Below are 25,439 nucleotides of genomic sequence, written 5' to 3'. Positions count from 1 at the left end.
ACTACATTTGCTATTCAACTCTTTCTTCCATTTAATAAAAATTTTATCAAACGGTAGATCCTTCTAAGCCCTTGTTTACCTAAATGAAGCAACTCCTACAACATTCTGTTCATACTCAACAGGGCTTATACTCCAGGGCTTCTTTTCATGCCAAGTATGTTATTTTAATGCTAAATTTTTTTCTGTCCATAGAAATATTTTAAATTTATAGCAAGTATCCTTATTAAAGAACTTGTTTAAATAAATATATTTTAAAATTTCTTCTTTCGGTGGATAATGCCAAGTATAGTTAGGGTTTTAATGTTAATCCTTCATTGAAAATGTGCATGTAAGTTAGTTTTTTGTTAGTGAAAATATTTATTCTGGTTTTCCATGCTCAGTTTAGAGTCACTAGCCAAATGAAGATTAAAAGATAGCCTTGATCTGGAGGGCATATAAGAAGTTTTCTATTTAATGGGCGTTCCCGTCGTGGCGCAGTGGTTAACGAATCCGACTAGGAACCATGGGGTTGCGGGTTCGATCTCTGACCTTGCTCAGTGGGTTAGGATCCTGCGTTGCTGTGGCTCTGGTGTAGGCTGGCAGCTACAGCTCTGATTAGACCCCTAGCCTGGGAACTTCCATATGTCACGGGAGTGGTCCAAGAAATGGCAAAAAGACCAAAAAAAAAAAAGTTTTCTATTTAAATGTTTGAGATTTCTTCCTCTTTTTTTTTTTTTTTTTTGTCTTTTTAGGGCTGCACCTGTGGTATATGGAGCTTCCCAGAGCTGTAGCTGCCTGCCTATGCCAGAGCCACAGCAATGCCAGATCCGAGCCATGTCTGTGACCTATACCACGGCTCATGGTAATCCCAGATCCTTACCACTGAGCAAGGCCAGGGATCAAACGTGCTACCTCATGGTTCCTAGCTGGATTTGTTTCCATTGTGCCACGACGAGAACTCCAAATGTTTGAGATTTCAATCCACGTTTCTGTTATTTTTATGTCTAATTGTTTATAAAGTGGTAAATTCACAAGAGTAAAGTAGGAAATCCAACTATTTTCTTTTTCTTTCTTTTTTTTTTTTTTTTGCCATTTCTTGGGCCGCTCCAGCAGCATATGGAGGTTCCCAGGCTAGGGGTTGAATTGGAGCTGCAGCCACCAGCCTACGCCAGAGCCACAGCAACGCGGGATCCGAGCCGCGTCTGCAACCTACACCACAGCTCACGGCAACGCCGGATCGTTAACCCACTGAGCAAGGGCTGGGATCGAACCTGCAACCTCATGGTTCCTAGTCGGATTCGTTAACCACTGCGCCATGACGGGAACTCCCTTTTTTTTTTTTTTTTTCCCCCAACTATTTTCTTAAAAAGAGATTAGGAAATCTGTATGCAACTCATTATTAATATTAATTTTAACAGAGTATCTCTGAGAGTCTTCCACAGAAGTTCGTTGATCATTTTTCTGGGGCTTCGGGTCAAAGAGGAAAAAATCTATTAGATGGAGAAGTAGAAGGTAAGAACTGTATTTTATTAAAAAGTCATTTGACAGAATGATGTTTTAAACAAGAATTTTCATTTTTTTCAAATGTTATTATGTTTTATGATTTCCTTTATTTATTTATTGGCTACACCTTGTGACATGTGGAAGTTCCCAAGCCAGGGATTGAACCTGAGCCACAGCAGTGACAATACCCAGTCCTCAACCACTAGGCCCCCTGGGAACTCCTTGATATATTCTGATAGCCAAAGAAAAGAACCTGTTGAATGCAGAGAGAGGAAACAGACTAGAAGGGAAGGAGGTTGTGTGGCTTTTCAGGTGTCAGCAATGGTTAAAATCAAGAGTCCTGTTTAAGGAGCTAAGTAATTAGTTCCCTTTCAGGATGGTCTACAACCTAAGGAAAGTCAGGAAATAGGGAAGAGGAATGAGGAATGAGAGAGGCTGCAGGGAGTAAATGAAGGAAAAAGGATAGGGGGCTGTGGTGGAAGGTGGCAAAGTAAAATAGTTCTTTAAGAAAAGGAAGAGAAGAGTATTTGAAATGTGAGGTGAACATCCAGCACCAGAACTTGTCAGAGAAGTACAGCAAAATATTCCCACTCTTAGCGTTCTCCTCATTGTTAGGAAGATATTCACGGTTAAGGTTCCTGGTCACGCAGTGCTGCGTGTTATCCTCCGTGGTTGGACCTGGGCGTGTGTTGTTAACTGTAAGTGTGTATACATAATGTTACAGGAAATATTGCTGATTTATGGGAAGGTGTCATATGGACCAAAAGAAGAGAACTGAAAGGAAGAAGAGCACAGAGTGCATTAGGGGAGATCAGAGAGCTGTAGCCCGACAGAGTCCATTAGAAGCTTTACAGCTTCTCATTTAATATCAGTTTTGGGGAAGTGTTACAGTGAGGACGTCAGGGCTAGATTTCAGAAGGATAAATTAAGTTGAAGTAATGCAGAAGCAGACTCAGTGTAGACCAGACTTTTTCAAAGTTTAATTAGGGACCCAGGAACCTTGTGAAAAGTGCAACTTCTGAGCAGCAGGTGTGGGTTTCTGCATTTCTAACAAGCTCTCAAGGGACACCCAGAGTAGCCACGGTGTAGACTTGCATTAGAGAAATATTGGAGACAAGCCATTGGATAGTTCGAGACATAACAAGGATCCAGGAAAACGATTGTTTTGTTTTTTTTTTCTGAGCATGTTTATAGCCAGAGGGAAGCAAAGAAGTAGAAATATAAATGTAAGATACTACTGTCAAGTAAGGAGGAAAAAAGAAAAGTGGCGTGGATGAAAAGAACATAAAAGGGGAAGAATTAAGACCTCACATCCAGTGATTACCTTGAAGAAGAAAGGACTTAGTGAAAGGAAGGAAGGAGGGAAGAAAGGCATTAAGTAAATGATTTTGGAGTGGATGAGGAGATTTGAAAGAACTCCTTTTATAGATGACTTCAGTATATTTGTACTGAAACAAAATCAAGTCATTGCTGCTCCAGAGAATACTGGGAGCCAGAGGAGGTGCCAAAAGTAGCGTTAAATACAGCCGCTCTTCATAACTATCAGGCATCAAAGATTTATGTTGCATTGGTATTTGTTATTCACATGAGATTAACTTGAATATGGAAGTGTTGGCTATTTTTTGTGTGTGTGTGTCTTTTCGTCATTTTAGGGCCGCACTCATGGCATATGGAGGTTCCCAGGCTAGGGGTCTAATTGGAGCTGTAGCTGCTGGTCTACACCATAGCCACAGCAATGCAAGATCCAAGCCACATCTTTGGTCTAAACCACAGCTTACGGCAACGCCGGATCGTCAACCCACTGAGCAAGGGCAGGGATCGAACCGAAACCTCATGGTTCCTTGTCGGATTCGTTAACGGACGGGAACTCCTGGCTGTTGTTTTTTTAAGATAGCTAATTTTGTTAAGATAGTTGTTTCACAAAAATCCTTTTAAACATTAGCGTGATACACCAAACCAAACTGATTTTGGGAACAAAAGAAATTAGTAAGAATCTTTCCCTAAATGCTAAAACTGGAATTATCTATAAATACTGCACTGATTTTGAAATACGGATCTTTAATATCTAATCATGCTGTCTCAGTTGAATTTATTTTTCCCTTTTTGATAATCGTACTTCTATGGTGAAAACTTATTATACATTATTTCTTAGATGTGTTTTATATACCTTCTTGCATGAGTGGATCAAGAAACTTTAAGAGGGCTAAACTAGAGGATCCAAGAAATGGAGGCATACCAGTAGCCCACATGGGTATGGAAAAAAATGAATATTTTCATGAACTATTATTCTACAAGTGTATATCCAGGCTGATCAATTCACAACACCTTCTCTGGTGAGAAATGAATTGTACATTCAAGGGAACTATCATCACAACTGGGCACTTCCTAAATTATAGGAAAATTGAAGGATATGATAAGTACTTGTAGTATAATAGTGTCAGTGATGCTGCAGTACTGCATTAAAGAGAAGCTGTTGCATTTTACCATCAGCTTTCACTTTATCCTCTCGGGGTCATGATTTATTCCTCTGATTAGAGATCACTTTTCTCCTCATCACTCAGCATGTTGCCGTTGGTATATGTGCACTTACCTATTGTTAAATCATTTGAAACATCATCTTCCTTTTGAAATCTTTACTGCATGTTTTGTTAAACCTGTAATCCCCTTTTTTCTTCAGTATCTGTGATGGATTCCTGTTTCTTTCTTGTTGCTGTCTTAACTGCCCCCCCGCCCCCATCCCCCGCCTGCTGCGCACCTAAAAACAAAACACCAAAACCTAATGTGTTCATTGCCAAAGCCAAACATGAGGATTCCACTCGGTACTAACTCCGCATAAATGTATACTTGGCTTTCATATTTACATATAATTGATTATATGTCCCTTTTGCCTTTTAGATTCTCCTGAAGAATATCCTCACTTGAAGGTAAAAACCTTTATACTTTTATCTTTAATTATTAACTATAGATTGCATCAAATGTACATTAATTATTAATCAGCTCATTTCCAAACCCATTCAGCCTGCAGTTGGAGTGAAAGAGTCTGTTCCTAATAAAACACTAGGAATGAAGGATTTACAAAAATCCAGATCAGGTAAATTTTACAATAGAAATTTATCTCTGAAAAGAAAGATACTAAAATATTTGAAATGCTCACAGTCTTCTTACTGCTAATGCTTTTTTTTTTTCAAATTTAATTGAAGGATTTGACATAAATAAGGCAGATGTTATTGTTGGTATCTATGCTTTGAAAGATATTTATAAGCATAAGCAAAGGGGCTTTTAAAAATGTAAGCTTTTGGAGTTCCCGTCGTGGCGCAGCGGTTAACGAATCCGACTAGGAACCATGAGGTTGCTGGTTCGATCCCTGGCCTTGCTCAGTGGGTTAACGATCCGGCGTTGCCGTGAGCTGTGGTGTAGGTTGCAGACGCGGCTCGGATCCCGCGTTGCTGTGGCTCTGGCGTAGGCCGGTGGCTACAGCTCCGATTCAACCCCTAGCCTGAGAACCTCCATATGCCGAGGGAGCGGCCCAAGAAATAGCAACAACAACAACAACAAAAAGACAAAAAGACAAAAAAAAATGTAAGCTTTTAACTCAGATGTTTTATGTCCTCAGTTTGGAATCCCTATGCTTCTTGGGATTCTCAGAGGTTAATTATTAGATTCTATTTTTCCAATATTTTAAAATGCTTACTTAAATTCTGACCTTTATCTTGAGTAAAGCTTCACTTGCTAACATGTCAAGTTGTATTTCAACTTTATTTCATTTTAGTTTTATACCTGATGGTCTTAAGCCAACCAGATGTTTTGATTAGCAGAGTGTGTGTGTGTGTGTGTGTGTGTGTGTGTGTGTGGTGTCTTTGATTATTAAAAATGGGGAAGTCATTAGTCAGATCTTAATAAATATTTGGTAGGCAAAATCTTTTAAAATAGTGGAAGCTTTTGGCTTTAGGTTCCTTTTATACTATTAAAAATTATTATTATTATTATTGTTATTATTATTTTTGTCTTTTTAGGGCCACACCTGTGGCATATGGAAGTCCCCAGGCTAGGGGTCCAATCAGAACTGGAATCAGAGCTGGAGCTGCTGGCCTACACCACAGCCACAGCGATCCGAGCTGCCTCTGTGACCTACACCACAGCTCACGGCAATGCTGAATTCTTAACCCACTGAGCAAGCCCAGGGATTACACCCACATCCTCATGGATGCTAGGTGGGTTCATTACTTTGGAGCCATAATGGGAACTCTGTATTAAAAATTATTAGAGTTTCATGTTCAGGAAGTTAATGGCTGAGTTAGAACTAAAACTGATCTTTCCTGACTTCCAGAGCAGTCATCTTTTATAATAAACTGCATGAGTATTATAATGATGGGGGGAAATGCAGATGTTTTCCGTGTCCCATAGAGCCCTAAGTTGTGGGGAGGGAGAAGGTGATAGAGGGGTGACCTCCCAGTCCCACTACTCTGAAGACCATTCTGGATTTTTTACCAAAGTTTTGAAAAATAAGGTTCTCCCGCTACCAAGAAATTAAAATTTAAAAAAATCACAAAAAGAGCATTCCAAAGAACTTATGTTTAAGTAGATTGTATCTATTGATGTTTACTACATTAGAAAATAAAACTGGAAAATGTAAAATACAAGCACATGCATTCATATGTTCCATCAGCCCTTAGAGCTATCATGGTATCACATACCACACGTGTGGAAAACGCCTCTGAGAGTGTGAAGTGTAAAGGTCTGTGAAAATAACATTTAGTATTATTGTGAAAGCAGTCTTGACCTCTTGGACCCTCTGAATGGATGAATCTTGGGACCTCAGAGGACACTCAAGAACCACCATGTTGAGCCATAGACAGGGTTCATGGATGTGAACCTAAAAAAAAAAATGAGTTCTTACGATATTGGAACATCAAGAAAGACCATCTCATTGTAATTAAAGTAGTATCATTTGTTAAAAGATTCTTCAAAACCCATGTCTCTAGGGTTTTTAACACATGATACTGCCATGCATATTTAAATGTAAAATAAATGGTTACACACATATTTTATTAATAAAAAATTCATATGTTAAAGAATCATACTATTAATAAAGTTCTAATGGAATACAGAGAGTGTATAATAGAGATTAATGAATGAAACAAAGTAATACTAGAGAACTAAAAAGAAAAAATGAGAGATGATAGTTAAGGCATCTATGTGAATGGCAATGAAGCATAAAACAAAAAAAAGATGTTAAGGAATAGTGTGGGTTTTTTTTTTTTTTTCCCACTTTTTAGGACTGCTCCCGTGGCACATGGAGGTTTCCAGGCTAGGGGTCTAATCAGAGCTGTAGCTGCTGGCCTTCGCCACAGCCACAGCAACACAGGATCTAAGCTGCGTATTCGACCTACACCATAGCTCACGGCAACGCCAGCTCCTAACCCACTGAGCGAGGCCACAGGGATCGAACTTGCAACCTCATGGGTCCTAGTCGAATTCATTTCCCGCTGGCCACGATGGGAATTCCAAGGAGTAGTGTGTTTGATTGGGCTTCTCTGAAGAAGGAATTTGTACAAGTTAGTCACGTCTGTCATTATTCACCTTGTAATAAATGGAAACTTTGCTTTCAGATTTTTCAGACTGGGATTCTACTAATTTGACCCTCAATAATGAGACTTGTCAGGGAGCGGCCACTTGAAAGTTGATAATAACTGTCCCTTTGTGTCACAATTGGTGACCAAAAATTTAGTCAACATCCACAGAATTTGGACAGATGACCTTAATAGATGAAGAAAAGATTAATATTAGAGCTGTGCTTCTAGGGAATTATACACTTTATGACCTGTGTGAATTATAGCTGCCAGAAAACTAAGAAAGCAAAGAAGGTAATAATATAAAGAAGCCTAGAGAATTTAGCCTTGGGCCACCTCTGCATGGCTTCACTGTAATTCTGAATTTTTAAAACTCATTCTGTGGCAAAGTCTACTTTGTGTTTACTCCTTTTATACAACCTACAACCAAACAATACCTGTTCGCAAGACATTTGCAGTCTTCCTCTGAGCAAAGCAACATAGTAAATAACACAGAGAATTAATTAAGAGAAAGAGGAAGTCCTTTTAAGCTAGTATTTGGCATATCCCTGAGAGTGGTTAGCAGGATTAAAATGATACAGCACTCCTTAAAACCAGTATCCCTTGTGAACTTTTAATACACTAAAAATAACAAAATAGGAGTTCCCGTTGTGGCGCAATGGTTAACGAACCCAACTAGTATCCATGAGGACGCGGGTTCAGTCGCTGGCCTTGCTCAGTGGGTTAAGGATCTGGCCTTGCTGTGAGCTGTGGCGTAGGTCGCAGATGTGACTCGGATCCAGTGTTGCTGTGGCTGTGGTGTAGGCCAGCAGCTACAGCTCTGATACATCCCCTAGCCTGGGAACCTCTGTAAGCTGAGAGTTCGGCCCTAGAAAGAAAAAAAAAACAAACAAACGAAAAAACAAAACGGAGTTCCCATCGTGGCTCAGTGGTTAATGAATGTGACTCATATCCATGAGGACTCAGTTCGATCCCTGGCCCTGCATAGTGGGTTAAGGATCTGGTGTGGCAGTGAGCTGTGGTGTAGGTTGCAGATGTGGCTCAGATGCCTCGTTGCTGTGGCTGTGGCATAGATGGAAGATCAATTCTAATTCTACTAGGATAGCCAGGATGTTGATTAACCACATCTAATATGTGTTCTATTTAATGTACTGATTAAGGGCACTAAATTAATTGGTACATAAAATAGGGTTCGATCCTTGGCCTTGCTCATCTATAATATTAAATCATTCTCCCCCTCCTGTAGTTTTTTTCTTCTTTTCTTCCTTTACTGGTAGAATTCACATTGTATTTACAAAAGAGTCTCAGTTGTGTCTTAGAGTAGCGATCGCAAAAACTCAAAGGTTTTTTGTTTTCTTTTTAAATCTGTGCAAGTGACTTGTTTGCTCTTATTTCTTTGTGAGCTTGGTAGATCCAAAAAGAGGGGCTTCAAACAAAATATCTACATTAGCTTCCTCAACGCAGGTAGATATGAAGCAGAAAAACTGCAAAAAAATAACAGAGAACTTCAAACAGTTCATGTAGATAATTTTTCTTCTCAGTTGATACCCTTTATAAAGTATTAAGCAGGGAGTTCCCATCGTGGCGCAGTGGTTAACGAATCCAACTAGGAATCAAGAGGTTGCAGGTTCAGTCCTTGCCCTTGCTCAGTGGGTTGACGATCCGGCATTGCCGTGAGCTGTGGTGTGGGCTGTGGGCTCGGCTCGGATCCCGCGTTGCTGTGGTTCTGGCTTAGGCCAGTGGCTGCGGCTCCGATTGGACCCCTAGCCTGGGAACTCCATGTGCCTCGGGAGTGGCCCAAAGAAATAGCAAAAAGACAAAGACAAAAATAAAAAATAAAAAAAGAAAAGGCAAAAAGCCAAAAAAAAAAATATATATATATATATGTATGTATGTATGTATATATAGTATTAAGCAGAGTCTTGTTCTCCAGGGATCCAGGATTTGTGCATTTATTCAATGAATAAAGATTTATTCTATGCAGGCCCTGATCATTTTAGATCCTAAATATTTTTGGAAACATTCCCTCAGTTCAAGCCTGTACTATCTTTTCTGCATTAATGATGCCTTGAAATTCATCTCCCTCCATTTATTTGTATGCTCTTCAAGTTCATCCCTGCCATGATACTTAGGGCTGCTGATGCCCTCCTCACCTCTCCCTGTGTTTTAGATAGACATTCACCCTATTGTATACTCCTCTCCCTGCCTTACTCCAGCCTTGCGTGCGCGTTCCATTTCCTTCCCTCTGTTCCTTTGAATCTAACTGACCTCACTGCTTAAGTCTCAGCTCAGGCATTATCTCTAGAAGAGCCTACTTGATGCTTTTTATCTACATTCTTTTTTTTTTTGGCTATGCCCATGGCATGCAGAAGTTCCGGGCCCAGAGGTGGAACCTGAACTACAGCAGTGACAGTGCTGAGTACTTAACCACTAGGCTACCAGGGAGCTCCTCTGCATTTTTCTTTAAACTCCAGTGCCTAGTACTGAGCAGGAACTCAATAAATAATTATAGAGTAAAATAAATAAAGACTGTTTATGCAAAGTTTTTTTTTTTTTTTCTTTTTAGGGACACATGTGCAGCACATGGAAGTTCCCAGGCTAGGGTTGAATTCGAGTTGCAGCTGCTGGCCTACACAGTGGCTGTTAGTGGATAATTAACCCACTGAACGAGGCCAGGGATTGAACCCTCATCCTTGTGGATACTAGTCTGGTATATTACTGAGACACAGCAGGAACTCCCCAAATATGATTTTTTTTTAAATTATTTATTTATTTATTTATTTATTTTTTTGTCTTTTGTCTTTTTGTTGTTGTTGTTGTTGTTGTTGTTGTTGTTGCTATTTCTTGGGCCGCTCCCGCGGCATATGGAGGTTCCCAGGCTAGGGGTCGAATCGGAGCTGTAGCCACCGGCCTACACCAGAGCCACAGCAACGAGGGATCCGAGCCGCGTCTGCAACCTACACCATAGCTCACGGCAACGCCGGATTGTTAACCCACTGAGCAAGGGCAGGGACCGAACCCGAAACCTCATGGTTCCTAGTCGGATTCGTTAACCACTGCGCCACGATGGGAACTCCCCAAATATGATTTTAAGAGCTCGTCCTGGAGTTCCTGCTGTGGCACAGTGGGTTAACAATCCGACTGCTGTGGACCAGGTCTCTTCAGTGGTGCGGGTTCAATGCCCAGTACATCTGGCACAATGAGTTAAAGGATCCAGGGTCGCCACAGCTGTGGTGTAGGTTGCAGCTACAGCTTGCATTTGATTCCTGACCCAGACACTTCTGTATGCCACGGGTGCAGACATTTAAAAAAAAAAAAAAAAAAAGAGCTTGTTCTCTGTAGTCTAGAAGCAAAGACAATAGACATATAAAGAAATGGGGAGTTCCTGTTGTGGCACAGTGGAAATGAATCTGGCTGGTATTTATGAGGGTTTGGGTTTGATCCCCCCAACTCAGTGGGTCAGGGATCTGGCATTGCTATGAGCTAGGTGTAAGTCTCAGACGTGGCATGGGTCCTGAGTTGTTGTGGCTGTGGTATAGACCAGCAGTTGTAGCTCCAATTGGACCCCTAGTCTGGGAATTTCCATATGCTGTGGGTGTGGCCCTAAAAAGCAGAAAAAAAAAAAAGAAATGATTTACAGTTTATATGATAATGGTTCACTAGAAAAATTGATAAAGTACTAAGGTTACTAAGTTACAGCAATTTTGGAAACCATGAATAATGTTGCAGTTAAAGTTTCATGTGTTGTTAAAAAGATACTATTAGGAGGTAGAGAATAGAGTATATTGTGACTATATGTTTGTCCTGTACTTTTACATTTTGTTTTGTTTCTGATTGTTTTGTTCATTGATGTTTGGTGGATGAATTTGTGAATGAATCTTTGAGCTGTGTGTATATCTTTAACTGGTGACATCTGGTGTTTCCCAAATGGTTTGTTGAAGTTTTGTATAATTAGAAGGGTTTTTTTGTTTTGTTTTGTTTTGTTTTAGGGCTGAATCTGTGGCATATGGAGGTTCCCAGGCTAGGGGTGTAATTGGAGCTACAGCTGCCGGCCTGCAGTACAGCCACAGCCACGCCAGATCTGAGCCGATTCTGCAATCTACATCACAGCTCATGGCAACGCCGGATCTTTAACCCACTGAGCAAGGCCAGGGATTGAACCAGCAGCCCCACGGTTCCTAGTTGGATTCATTTCCTCTGCACCATGATGGGAACTCCTAGAAGTATTTCTTAAAGAAGTAAATATTCAGCTAAAGATTAAGCTTAATTTAAACTGTTGGTTGATAAACTGTTGTTTTTAAATTATTTATAAAGATTATCTTTAATCTAACTATTCTAAGTAGTTAATTTTAACCGACCGTTTAGATTTCTTAGCAGAACCAGACTTAGAAATGACATTAGAGGAAGAGCAAGAAAGGCTTGATGGAAATGAAAATAACCACTCACAGGTATGTAAGAATGTAAATTAATAATGTTTTCTATGCTTAAGTAGCATGACGTAGTTCAAATGAAATTCCCTTTCAAGCTAGCCTTTCAGAGTCAATAGAAAATAATTTAATATTTAGTTTTTAAAGCATGTTATCTAGTCCTAAAACTTAAAATATTGTTAGAATGTATAATAATTTATAGTTAAACTCTATCCTTAGAATTGAGGCAAAAGCATTTGTTGGGTATTGTTTGCTTCTTCCATTTTTATAACTTTCTTACACGGTAAAGAAGGTGATACCAAATATTGAATCATGTGATTAAACAGTTGAAATTATGAGCAATATAACAATGACAGCCACTGAATTAGAGTCATGTTAAGAAGTCATCATTTCCAGAGGTTCAGAATTTGCAGTTTCAATTGCAGGTCGCCAGTCCCAAGATTAAAAATTTATTGTGTCTTGTGATCTCTGTGTAATTGAATTCAGAATCTACAATCAGGGAGAGAATGGGGTCTTAGAATCAACCCAGTTGTCTATGAAGAGAATCAGACCTTCCAGATTTGGACTTTTGTTGTTAGGGTGCAAACAATAGGTTTTTAATTTAATTCATTTCAGGATAGGAAATCAGTAAGTATAAATAAAAATATTTTTATCCACTCAAGTTACTGAATATTAGAATATAATGTAACTGGTTGCAAGCAGATAACATATATTGATGTTTAATACTTGTAGTATATAATGGTAAAATTTAGGAATTTGTACCACTTTCTGATTGATGTTAATTGATTTTGGCTCCTGCTAATTTAAAGATTTCCTATTATCCATTATTAGTCCTTAAAAAAAAATCTTTACATGCGTTGTGGTTATGGTGAGGTGAAATTTTTTTTTTCTTTTCAGGGATGTACCTGCGGCATGTGGAAGTTCCCAGGTGAGGGGTCAAATTGGAGCTATACCTGCCAGCTTACACCACAGCCACAGCAACACCACATCCAAGCCATGTTTGTGACCTACACTGCAGCTCATGATAATGCCAGATCCTTAACCCACTGAGCAGGGCCACGAATTGAACTCACGTCCTCATGGATACTAGTCTGGTTCTTAACCTGCTGAGCTACAACGGGAACTCCAAGTGAAATATTTTTAAATGAAGAGGCCTTTGTAACATTAAAAATCATCTCCTAATTCAGCTTTGGTAGATCTGACATATATGAATTGTTCAGTTCAAACAGTAACAAAATTAGGTTTGTGAGTTCATGCTTTTCTCCTTATTTCAGGCTAAGGCAAGTTATTTTTCAGTTCTTAGTAGTAACCCGGTGATTTGTGAGTAGCTATACATAGATTAAGAAGTTTCACAGTTAAATTTTAATTCTTTCCTAATTTCTCTTTATCCGTACTTGATTACCTAAGGATAAAGTTATTATACAATCATGTACCCTGACAGAAAAGACAGCTGAAAGTCAAATCAAGCCAAATAAGCTTCCGCTTTTACATCTGCAAAAAATGCCTCAAGAACCAGAACCGAGTAAGGAATGTGGTAGAGAGGACCTGTCTGTATATTCAGGACTTCCTTGTGTGGAAAAGTGTGAGGAAATGTGGAACAAGCAAGGCAAATTAGAGTGGAAAAATAACTTAAAACGCGTCACAGAGGAGTTAAAACAGAAGTTTGGTGCAATTTGTGAAAAATGCAAAATTCCTCTTGGTCCTGAGCAAGAGCCACCGCATGATAACTCCAGAAAAGGAGCAGACGTACAGGAAACACTCTCTACTTTGACAAAAAATACACTGGATGGTGAGGAAAAAGATGCTGGAGTATCTCTCTCTGTAGTATTCCAGTCATTTCCTCAACAGAAAGGGCCCAGTCTTGAAAATGTTTCTCCGTCGTATTCACACTCTGGGTCCCCAAGATACGCTTGTCAGTCATCTTCAAAGCTTTATTTAAATGAAAATAAATTAAACTATAAAAGTGGTCAGCCAGACACTGAACAAGTTTTTAACAGATACAAGGAGAGTTTTTATAATGGTACAGAAAATAAAAAAGGAAGGACCCCAGTAGTTATTTTTGAAGTGAAAGAAGACCAAGAGTTTGATATGCAGATGTTACAAAGCAGAACTCAATGTGCCACTAATTGGAAATCAGACATTGGACACCTATCTCAGTCTGGTGATCCCAAAAGCCCTTTTGATTTGTGGCTTGCCCGCTCCAGTGAAATGAAACACATGATTCACATAAAAAGTGACGGTATTTCTGCTGTTACAAATACTTCTAAGAAAACCAAACCAGTACAAGACTGGTTCCAGAGGTCCTTGCATACAGATAATTGCAGTGCTAATAACTATAAAAGCATGGAACCCGAATTAGGAAATGGGAGTTCTCCGTCGAATAGTAACAGAACATCCAAAGTATATCTAAGCGAAGAATTACAGCAAGATATGCAAAGGTTTAAGAATGAGATAGGCATGTTACAAGTAGAGTTCCTGGCTTTGGAACAAGAGAAAATTCAACTTCAGAAAGAGGTAGAGGTTCATTTGCTGCAGCTTTGTTTTTGCCTCTTTGTCAGTTATCTGATCCATTCTGATTTTTCCACTTATGAACATAGCTTATGTATAAAACGGGGTCATCTATACATGTAATTGCATAGAAAGAGGTTATTTGTGCCACCTAAATAAGAGAAGTTCAGGAAAATATTTTCATGGGTTTTGTTCCTTAATCAACCTAAGTCTCTCTCTATCATTCTTTCCTGTTGATTGGGAAACTAATTTAGCACTATGTGACTTCTGAGCCAGAATAAGTACAAAGGAAATTGCTTAAGAAATATATTAAGCTAGAGTTTTGGGGTCCCCCCTCTTTAAAACCTATTGGCTTAAGTTTAAATTGCATTTCCATAGAATGAGAAGGAAGCGGTGAATGAGAGAAGGGGCATAAACACATGTTTCCACTAAAATAATCTATTCACTGTGCTGTAATGTGTGCAATCTTACCTGCTTTTCTCAGTCCCTTGGGACTTAGAATTCCAACATGTCCTCTTCAAGATATTTTTAATAACAAACACATGTATTCTTACATATTCTTTATTCACCATTCTCAGCTGTTTCTATTGAGTCAGACCTTTATATTATGTTGTTTCATTAAGTGTAGTAAGGTTTGACATGTATAATTTTATTGTGTAGGTAGTATAAACCCTCAGCAAAAAAAAAAAAAAAAGAAAAGAAAAAGAAAAAAAAAATCTGTATTTATCTCCAAAGGAGAACACTGAGTTTTGAGGTGCATTGAGTTTTTTTTTTTTTCCTGCCAGTAATAGATTTTTTTGTTTGTTTACTCTTTTGTATAAGAGATGCATTGAGTTTTAAAAACAGACAAAAATCTGGAGGAATTCCCCTTTAAAAGAAAAAGGAAACAGGAGATGAACCTACCCTGAATTAAGGCATTGAATTACTTTGCCAAAGTCACACTCTTATCTGATGAAATTGATGAATTTATTTGGTAATTTATCAGATTCAGCGTTATAGATTTGTATCACTCTTTTGGCACCATAAAAAGTTCTAGGGAATGCTACATGAGGGGCTTTGGGCAAATCATTTATCTTCCTTAGTTTTATTCCTGTTATCAGTAAATAATGGGGCTAGTGTAAATAATAACTTCTGTACCCTCGAGCTCTAAGATTTTATGGTTATTGAATATAAAAATGGGAAGCATTATTCATTTTTCCAGAACTTGGCTGACGAGCACTTCATCAGTTTCACTCTGCTCCTTGTGCTTTGGTAAACGTTGGTGCCTATATTTTAGTGAACATCATCACCTTTTTGAGATCCCCAGGGTCCAAATGAATAAAGAATTGTAAAATGCAGTGGAGAAGAATAGCTATAGTGTGGAAAGAAGGTTGTTTCCTTTTTGTTACCAAGGTGTCACATCCTCTAAATCTGGTTTTTAATGCAAAATCTGGGTGTTAAAGACAGAAGAGGACAAATTCTATGTCCTGGCCTTTTTATTTCTCTATTTTTGCTGGACAGAGGAGAAGACTGGGTGTGACTAAGAGCACAAGATTAAGAAAGCTCTTTTTGAAATTTCAGAAATTCTGTTTCTTTTCCTCAAACAAAAAGAAGCAGAATTTACAAAAATTTCAGTGACTGGGAGTTCCCATCATGGCTCAGTGGTTAACGAATCCTACTAGGAACCATGAGGTTGTGGGTTTGATCCCCGACCTTGCTCAGTGGGTTACGGATCTGGCGTTGCCGTGAGCTGTGGTGTAGGTTGCAGACTTGGCTTGAATACTTCGTTGCTGTGGTTGTGGTGTAGGCCACCAGCTACAGCTCTGATTTGACCCCTAGCCTGGGAACCTCTGTATGCCACGGGAGTGGCCCAAGAAATGGCAAAAAGACAAAAAAAAAAAAAAAATTTCAGTGACTGAAATGGCAAAGTAAGCACAAAAAATTTTTTTATTTGATCATACTTTTCACTTTTTTATTATAATGTTTTTATTTTTCTGTTATAGCTGGTTTACAATGTTCTGTCCACAAAAATTTTTTGAGCAATTAAAACTGGAGCAAAATCTGGCTTAAATGACAAAATTAATGAAAACGAAAAGTCTTAATAATGAATAAAGTAATAACAGTTATCCTCAGTGTCAAACTTTCACAAAAGGTTGAGGAAGAAAAGAAGAAGCACAGAAACAGTGTAATGGAAGTATCAGAAAACAGACGTGATGCTGCTGAGAGTGGATTAATTCAAAAGAGAGAGAACGGAAAAACTAATAACCAGCAGTTTCCTACTATGGAGAATGACGTTTTTGATAGGTAACCCATATCAATATTTTAAAATTGTTAATTATTATTTTTCTATAAAACCAATTCTAATTTGAGCTAATGTTCATGATGAACAGATTTTATATTTTACTAGAGATATAGTTACTTTTAATACTCTTGTCCTTTATTCTAAACACTAGAGTTGATTGGCTAACACACCACCTTATTAGAGTATTTTGGATTTGACTGTATTCTGACTTTTATCAGTGTGTTGTATACTTAAATATGTTTTATATTACTAATTAGCATCCTTTCATTATAGCTTGAAGACTCCTTTCAGCATTTCTTGTGAGGCAGGTCTAATGGTGATGAACTCCCTCAGTTTTGGTTTGTCTGGGAAAGTCAGTCTTTCCTTTATTTTTGAAAGACAGCTTTTCTGAATAGAGTATTCTTGGTTGGCAGTTTCTTTCTTTTAGCGCTTTGAATTTGTCATCCTACTCTCTCTCTCTCTCTTTTTTTTTTTTTTTTGTCTTTTGTCTTTTCTAGGGTTGCACCTGTGGCATATGGAGGTTCCTATTCTAGGGATCTAATTGGAGCTGTGGCCACCAGCCTATCTATGCCAGAGCCACAGCAACTCGGGATCCGAGCCATGTCTGTGACCTACACCATAGCCCACGGCAACGCCAGATCCTTAACCCACTGAGCGAGACCGGGGATTGAACCCGCAACTCTATGGTTCTTAGTCAGATTTGTTAACCACTGAGCCAAGATGGAAACTCCTATCCTACTCTCTTAAAATCCATTGAGAAACTTATGGGGCTTCCCTTATAATTTACAAGCCCCTTGTCTCTTGCTGCGTTTGAGATTCTTCATCTTTGACTTTTGACAGTTTTATTATAATGTCTTGTGGTAGGAATTACTTTAAATTGGGTTGTTGGTGATCTGTGAGCTTTAGGAACTTGTCTACCCAAATCTCTCCCCAGGTTTAGGAAGTTCTCAGCCATTTTTTTCTTTAGATAAGCTTTCTGCCTCCTGCTCCCTATCTTTTCATCTCCCTCTCTTCACCTTTCTCCCTGTCTTATCTGCAGAAATGAAATGTTTCTTTTGATGGTACCTGGTAATTCATGTCTGCTTTCTTGACACTTTTTCATTCCTTTTTTTCTTTGTTCTCCTCTGATTGGATAATTTCAAAGTTCCTATCTCTTAACTCACAGGTTCTTTCCTCTGTTGATCCTTTCTGCTGTCATTGCTCTTTGTTGTATTTTTTCCTTTCATTCATTGTATTCTTTAGCTCCAGTATTTTCATTTGGTCGCTTTTAAAAAAAATTATAATTATTTATATCACTTGTTAAACTTCTCATTTTTTGTGTATATTATTTTCCTGATTTTACTGGGTTGTCTTTCTGTGTTCTCTTGTAGCTTACCGAGTTTCCTTAAATACTGCTATTTTGAATTCTTTAATTAGGTAATTTGCAGATCCTCATGTCTTGGGGATTGTTACTGGAAGATTATTGTGATCCTTTGGTGGTGTCATGTTTTCTTGATTTTTCATGTTCCTTGAAGTTTTGCATTGCTGTCTTTGGCTTTGAAGGAACAGTCACCTCTTCTAGTCTTTATATAACTGCTCTCTCCAGTCTGTCCAAACTTGTATTTTTTTGCTCCAGTGGTGTGCTGGAACTTCTCTGCTGGAAACCCAGATTTCCACAAAGGCTTTCTCATCTGTGGGTGATTATCTAAGACAGTGTTTTCCAGAGGTTGTATGGATGTGGCTAAGAGTAGCTGGAGCCACTTCATGGGGCATGCAGGGTCCACACCTGGGAGGTGGTCTTTATGCCTGTTACTATCCACACAGGTGGGCAGGGCCCTTTCCAGGCCCATTTGTGTGTGGTGCTGGATCCCACAACTCCCACAAAGCCACTTTTATTCTTGGATGAATTTCAAATGGGTGGTTGTTGGGGGTGGGGCTCAAAACTGCTGGGGCCATGAAACTGCTGTCACCCCAACATGTAGATGTTTCAAAGTAAATTTTGGGGGATTCCTGCTGTGGCACAGTGGGTTAGGAATCTGACTGCAGCAGAGCCTCCTCACCTGCCCTCTTGCATCTCTCACAAGCGTCCTATCTTAATAAATCTTACTTCTTGCCTACCAAAAAAAAAAAAAAAAGAACTTGACTGCTGCAGCTCAGGTCACTGCAGAGGCTCAGGTTCAATTCCTGGCTTGGCATAGTGGGTTAAAGGATCAGTTGTAGCTCAAAATGAGTCCCTGGCCTTTTTTCCCCTCAAGATATTTCCTTGAGGAGTTCCTGTTGTGGCTCAGTGGAAACAAATCTGACTAGCCTCCATGAGGACGCAGGTTCGATCTCTGGCCTTGCTCAGTGGGTTAAGGATCTAGTGTTGCCATAAACTGTGGTATAGGTCACAGATGCGGCTTGGATCTGGCATTGCTGGGGCTGTGGTGTAGGCCAGCAGCTACAGCTCTGATTAGACTCCTAGCCTGGAAACCTCCATATGCCATGGGTGTGGCCCTAAAAAGACACACACAAAAAAGATACTTCCTTGACTTCTTCTTTCATATTATGTGTGTCCCATGTTATTTTAATCATTTAAGTGAAGCATATTACATGTAAAAGCAAAAGAAATTATGGTACAAATCTAAATATTGCTCCCAGGTCTAAGAGTCATTGCTTTTAGGCATTGACCTCTACCTTTTAATTTTTTTATTATTTATTTATTTATTTTTTAGAGCCTCACCCTTGGCTAGGGGTCCAATCAGAGCTGTAGCTGCTGGCCTAAACCAGAGCTATAGTAATGCGGGATCGGAGCTGTGTCTGTGACTTACACCACAGCTCACTGCAATGCCAGATCCTAAACCCACTGAGCAAGGCCAGGGATTGAACCCTCATCCTCATGGATACTAGTTGGGTTTGTTAACCGCAGAGCCATGACAGGAACTCTGAACTCCAGCTTTTTAGTGTAACATTTGAGGTTCTTCAGAATTTCTTTCCAGACTCATCTCTCTACTTACTTCCATGCTTTTTTTTTTTCTTTAAAAAGATATCTCCAATTTATTTAAAAAATTTTTACTGTAGTTGATTTATAGTGTTCTTCAATTTCTGCTATACAGCGACATGACCCAGTTATACATTTATATACATTCTTTTTTTCCGCATTATCCTCCATCATCACAAGTGATTAGATGTAGTTTCTTGTGCTGTACAGCAGGATCTCTTGCTCATCCACTCCAAATGCACCTGTTAACCCTAAACTCCGGGGCCCTCCCTTTCCCTCCCCCTTCCATGTATTTTGTGCTTTTCTTTCAAGTTCCTAGAAAAAGTCTAGATGTCATGTGCCTAATCTTTGTGCTCACATTCTGATCTCTAAGTAGAATGACCTTCTCCCATTTTTTTATCCTCATGACTTCCTCTGTTTATTTCACTTCTCGTGTTAAGCCTTCCTTACATTCACTTCCAACTTTCATATGTCAGCTCTTCCGTATTACTTTGTGTCATAATTGTCTGTCTTTGAAACAAGAAGTTGTATTTCCTTGCATATGGTGGGTAATTCATAACTGTTTTATGAATTAATAAATGACTGGAGATGGGTAAGAACTGGAATTTTACAAAAATCGTTTTTATTCTTTATCAGTAGAATTATTAGACAACATTGGCTTTTTAATGGATTTTTTTTAAATGTAGCAGTCCTGGCATATACCTGAAGGACGTAAAGAAAAATGAAAATGAAAAATGGACATCAGAAACACTTGAGATTACACCAGTATTTGAGAAGGCTGATTCACCGACTGGTGGTTTACTACACATGAATGATGATAGCAGCTTAAGTGAAATAGATCAGGATGATGGCAGGTAAGTTCTACAAGTTCTTTATTTCTAGGTGAAAAAATATTAGCAGTGAATACTTGTCCCGGAAATAAAATAGCATGCCATAGTATACAGGCCAAGGCAAGAGAATGCTCAACTATATCAGGTGAACACTGCTGGATGTCTAAGATAAGGACGAGTGCCTTTGACTGAAAGTAATTTTAATGAATAGGCCCCATGGATCCTACAATGGAGTGAATAAGCATGAACAGCCCTTTGGAGAGTATTTATTAGGAAAGGCAATAGAAAACTGGGTGGTGACTGAAGAGGAATGTGGAATTTGAGGAAGTTTTCTTTCTTTTTCTATTAAGATGGGAGTTTTTAGGAGTTCCCGTCGGGGCTCAGCAGTAACGAATCCGACTAGGAACCATGAGGTTTCAGGTTCAATCCCTGGCCCTGCTCAGTGGTTAAGGATCCGGCATTGCCGTGAGCTGTGGTGTAGGTCACACACACGGCTCGGATCTGGTGATGCTGTGGCTGTGGCGTAGGCCAGCAGCTCTGATTCAGCCCCTAACCTGGGAACTTCCATATGCTCTGGGTGTGGCCCTAAAAAGCAAAAAGTAAAATAAATGAATAAATAAAGTCATAAATATACAAACACATAGACCATACTGAATAGGATTTAATAATTTCTTGATGATTCTAGTTATTACACAATCTTTGATAATTTCATCATGAGTAGCTATAATTTTGTGAGGTTCTCTAAAACATCAGACTATACTAACTTCATAGTTGAGTAGATTCTAGGGAAAAGGGGAGGATTTTGTTTATATAAATAGAAAAACAGACTATTAACAGTCTATCACAGTCTATTAATAGTATTACTTTTGGGTTATAAAGTTCTAAATGATAAAGGCCGCGCCTCCTGTGCCCAAACTGTCACTAACACGCATTGTGTGCTCAATAAATATATAGTAAATGCATAAATAAACATCTGAGTAGGTGAATGAATGCCTGTTGATGAATTTCTTTAGAAAACACAAATCTATTGAAATTAGATTTCTAGTATTGCCTAGGTCTAAAGTCTTTTTATTTTTAAAAACGCTTGCAAGATCAGAAATTATTTGTTGGAGTTCCCGTCGTGGCGCAGTGGTTAACAAATCCGACTAGGAACCATGAGGTTGCGGGTTCGGTCCCTGCCCTTGCTCAGTGGGTTAACGATCCGGCGTTGCCGTGAGCTGTGGTGTAGGTTGCAGACGCGGCTCGGATCCCGCATTGCTGTGGCTCTGGCGTAGGCCGGTGGCTACAGCTCTGATTCGACCCCTAGCCTGGGAACCTCCATATGCCGCGGGAGCGGCCCAAGAAATAGCAATAACAACAACAACAAAAAGACAAACGACAAAAAAAAAAAAAAAAAAAAGGAAATTATTTGTAATTATAACGACATGAAATAATAATATAGATTCATTTGCTATCATATTATTTTCAAACACTTAAAAATTTGGAGTTCCCGTCATGGCTCAGTGGAAACGAATCTGCCTAGCATCCATGAGGACGTACGTTCGGTCTCTGGCCTCACTCAGTGGGTTAAGGATCATGGTGTTACCATGAGCTGCGGTGTAGGTCGAAGTCTCAGCTTGGATCTGGCATTGCAGTGGCTGTGGTGTAGGCCAGCGGCTACAGCTCCTGTTCGACTCCTAGCCTGGGAACCTCCAAATGTTGTGGATGTGGGCCTAAAAAGACAAAAAAAAAAAAAAAAAGGGGGATTTCCTGGGATTGAATGCTGGGTCTGTTACTAAACAGCAGTCTGGTCTTGAGCAAATTACTTAGCCTTCTGTGCCTCATTTTCTCTCTGTGTAAAGTATTAACTACCTCCCAGAATTGTTGTGAGGATTAAAATGTCTTTAAGACATGTAAAGTGCTTATAATAATGTGTAGCAGTTGCATGGTAACTCCTTAAAAAACTAAGATCATGATTTTTAAAAAAGGATTTGTTTCATATGAGGACTTAAGTGATACTTTCCAAATAGGTTTTAGTGTCATAAAAGCTAGTTTTTATTGAAAATGACAACAAAAACCTCTGATATGGTTCTTCCTGTTAAATAATGCAAATACCATTATGTTTTTCCTTTTCCTTTGTCAGTTTGATCTAACTTTAATGCTTTTGTTAATATTATTATTGGTATGTTTTCTTTGTCCTTTAGTGTTACTCTTTCTATTTATTGTTTAATCCTTTTTATAGAATATTAATTGCCATTACAAAGATTTTATATTAAAAAAACTGTGGGTTTAGGTATTCATTGTATTTCAAATATTTAGTATTTGGCTGAAAAGAATGGTTTGTTTTTTCAGGCCTGCAAAGAAAACATCTAATGAAGAGAACAAGGTATTGTAAAAAATTAATTATAAAAAATAATCCTGTAGTAAAAAATACTTTATAAAAGGTATAGTGGAGGGAGTTCCTATGTGGCACAGTGGGTTAAGGATCTGGCGTTGCTGCAGCTGTAGCATAGGTTGCAGCTGCAGCCTGGATTCAGTCCCTGGCCTCAGAACTTTCATATGCTATGTGTGCATATGAAAAAAAAAGGTTTAGTGGAAAAGCAGTGGAGTTCCCTTGTGGTTCACTGGGTTAAGGACCTGGCATCACAGCTGCAGCTCGGGTTGCTGCTGTGGCATGAGTTTGATCCCTGACCCAGGAGCTTCCACATGCTGTGGGCACAATCTAAAAAGAAAACAAAGAGAAAATCTTCGTTTGTTGTAGAGACATTTAAAAAACAGGTGTTTTTACTTTGAAGAAAACAGGAGTCCCTGTTTGGCTTAGTGGGTTAAAGTCCTACTGTTGTCTCTGTGAGGATGAGAGTTCAATCCCTGGCCTCCTTTAGTGGTTTAAGCATTCGGTGTTGCCATAAACTGCAGCACAGGTTGCAGATGTGACTAGGATCCTGTGTTGCCATGGCCGTGAAGTGGGCATGCAGCTCCATCTCTGATTTGATGCGGTGCAGCTGTAAAAAAGAAAAAAAGTTTAGAAACACTATTGATAAATTTATCCTTTGATAAAACTCAGTTCTTTTAGGAAGTGTCTATGTTTTTGCTTTCATAAAAAGAGAGATATTTATTATCTCAGTTCACAGCATATTTTATAAATATTTTGAGGACATTGTGAAATATTATGATTTATTTGTAGGTCAAAGAGCAAATTAATTCTGTGGATGACCTTGATGACTTAACTCAGTCATCTGAAACAGCTTCCGAGGGTTGTGAGTTGCTATACTCCAATTATAAGAATTCTATGTTGCTTATTGAACAACTTGGCATGGAGTGTAAAGGTAGGACCATTGTATGAATAGAAAGCCTTTTTGTGCATACTGTAGTGATAATATATATATATATATATGCTCACACCTTGTCTAGTGTACACAGATATGGTGGAACTTGGATGTGTTGTGCTGTTTGTCTCACTGTGCTTTTTGTTGGCTCTGCTTCTCTCCTGTGCCTGCACTCAAGGTCAGGTTATCATTTGCCTTCTAGAATACTGAAATATCCTCAATCATTTCTCTCCTAGAATTCTGAAGTAACCTCAGAACTTTTTTCCCTATCATTCCATCTCCTGGAGCCTTGGTTTATACTTAACCATAATTATTATATATTTTTAAAAAATTCAGGTCTTGTCATGTTGCCCCCTTGCTTAAAATCCAGCTGCTGCTCACTTTGCTCTATGGTTAAAGGCTGCAATCTTGTACCCATTTTATACCCTTCTTTCCACATGACTCTTAGAATCTGCTTGTCATTCTTTTAGGAAAATCTGCTAGTCTTTGGGAAATTAGTTTTGGATTATGTTGAATCTATAGGTTAATCTGGGGGAGAACTGACTTCTTAACAACATTGAATTTTCAACCTTTGAACAAAATTTGTGTATTTATATAGATCTTCCTTGATTTTCTCAGTAATTTGTACTTTTTAGTGTATAGATTTTTCCATCTTTTATGAGATTACCTTTATTTCTTTTTTTAGTGCAATTATAAATAGTATATGTATTTCTTTTTAAAAAAATTTTAAATTATTCAATAAATTCTATTACATTTGTAGTTGTACAATGATCATCATAACCCAATTTTATAGCATTTCCATCCCATACCCCCAGTGTATCCCCTCACCTCCCAACCTGTCTCATTTGGAAATTGTTTAAGTTTTTCAAAGTCTGTGAGTCAGTATCTTTTCTGCAAAGAAGTTCATTGTGTCCTTTTTTTTTTTTTAGATTCCACATGTAAGTGATAGCATATAATGTTGGTGTCTCACTGTCTGACTGACTTCACTTAGCATGATAATTTCTAGGTCCTTCCATGTTGCTAAAAATGCCAGTATTTCTTTCCTTTTAATGGCTGAGTAATATTCCATTGTGTATATGCAACACATCTTCTTTATCCACCCCTCTGTCAATGGATATTTAGGTTGTTTCCATGTCTTGACTATTGTTTATAGTGCTGCAGTGAACATTGGAGTACATGTATCTTTTTGAGTCCTGGTTTTCTCTGGATAGATGTCCAGGAGTGGGATTGCTGAATCAAATGGTAATTCTATGTTTAGTTTTCTGAGGAATCTCCATACTGTTTTCCACAGTAGTTGCACCAATTTACATTCCCACCAATAGTATAATAGGGTTCCCTTTTCTCCACACCCTCTCCAGCACTTATTGTTTGTAGACTTTTTGATGATGGCCATTCTGGCTGGTGTATGGTGGTATCTCATAGTGGTTTTGATTTGCATTTCTCTAATAATAAGTGATGTTGAATGTCTTTTCATGTGTTTTTTGGCCGTCTGTATGTCTTCTTTGGAGAATTGTGCCCATTTTTGGAGATCTTCTGCCCATTTTTTGATGGGGTTGTTTGTTTTTTTTTTTTTTGGTGTTGAGCTGCAGGAGGTGTTTATAAATTTTGGAGGCGAATCCTTTGTCAGTTGCTTCATTTGCAAATGTTTTCTCCCATTCTGTGGGTTGTCTTTTCATTTTGTTGAGGGTTTCCTTTGCTGTGCAGAAACATTTAAGTTTGATTATGTCCCATTTGTTTATTTTTGTTTTTATTGTCATTACTCTAGGAGGTGGATCTGAGAAGATATTGCTGTGGTTTATGTCAGAGAGTGTTTGGCTTATGGTTTCCTCTAAGAGTTTTATAGTATCTGGTCTTACATTTAGGTCTTTAATATATTTAGAGATTATTTTTGTGTATGGTGTTAGGAAGTGTTCTAATTTCATTCTTTTCCATGTGGCTATCCAGTTTTCCCAGCACCACTTATTGAAGGGACTGCCTTTTCTCCATTGTATATTCTTGCCTCCTTTGTCATAGGTTAGTTGACAATAGATGTGTGGGTTTAATTCTGGGCTTTCTGTCCTGTTCCACTGATCTGTAT

At 38.6% G+C, this 25,439-nt stretch overlaps 2 protein-coding genes across 9 annotated transcripts in view; both read left to right on the top strand.

Moving 5' to 3' along the window:
- The window catches only part of LOC100516390 (ankyrin repeat domain-containing protein 26), a 100,978-nt gene that overhangs the window by 36,813 nt on the left and 38,726 nt on the right, over window positions 1-25,439 (top strand). For 5 of the 8 annotated variants that reach the window (XM_021064875.1, XM_021064869.1, XM_021064870.1 and 2 more), the window contains exons 12-20: window positions 1,398-1,491; window positions 3,635-3,733; window positions 4,378-4,406; window positions 4,501-4,573; window positions 11,418-11,500; window positions 16,119-16,270; window positions 19,914-20,081; window positions 22,389-22,422; window positions 23,221-23,362. In XM_021064875.1, coding sequence (XP_020920534.1) covers window positions 1,398-1,491; window positions 3,635-3,733; window positions 4,378-4,406; window positions 4,501-4,573; window positions 11,418-11,500; window positions 16,119-16,270; window positions 19,914-20,081; window positions 22,389-22,422; window positions 23,221-23,362 — 874 coding nt within the window. The remainder of the gene's footprint in view (window positions 1-1,397; window positions 1,492-3,634; window positions 3,734-4,377; window positions 4,407-4,500; window positions 4,574-11,417; window positions 11,501-16,118; window positions 16,271-19,913; window positions 20,082-22,388; window positions 22,423-23,220; window positions 23,363-25,439) is intronic. The other 3 variants (XM_021064877.1, XM_021064873.1, XM_021064872.1) reach the window with 1 other exon arrangement.
- LOC110255693 (coiled-coil domain-containing protein 144B-like) lies at window positions 11,507-14,681 on the top strand. The gene has a single exon (XM_021064878.1). It carries the CDS (start codon window positions 12,980-12,982, stop codon window positions 14,108-14,110), a length of 1,131 nt encoding a protein of 376 aa, XP_020920537.1. The 5' UTR covers window positions 11,507-12,979; the 3' UTR covers window positions 14,111-14,681.

Source organism: Sus scrofa, chromosome 10 (assembly GCF_000003025.6).
Source record: "Sus scrofa isolate TJ Tabasco breed Duroc chromosome 10, Sscrofa11.1, whole genome shotgun sequence".
Classification (NCBI taxonomy): domain Eukaryota; kingdom Metazoa; phylum Chordata; class Mammalia; order Artiodactyla; family Suidae; genus Sus; species Sus scrofa.
Note: the sequence above shows the minus strand (reverse complement) of the source record. Positions and strands in the feature narration are given on the sequence as shown.

Coding starts and splice junctions, on each gene's coding strand:
- LOC110255693 (XM_021064878.1), top strand. CDS start 12,980: ATGCCTCAAGAACCAGAACCGAGTAAGGAATGTGGTAGAGAGGACCTG.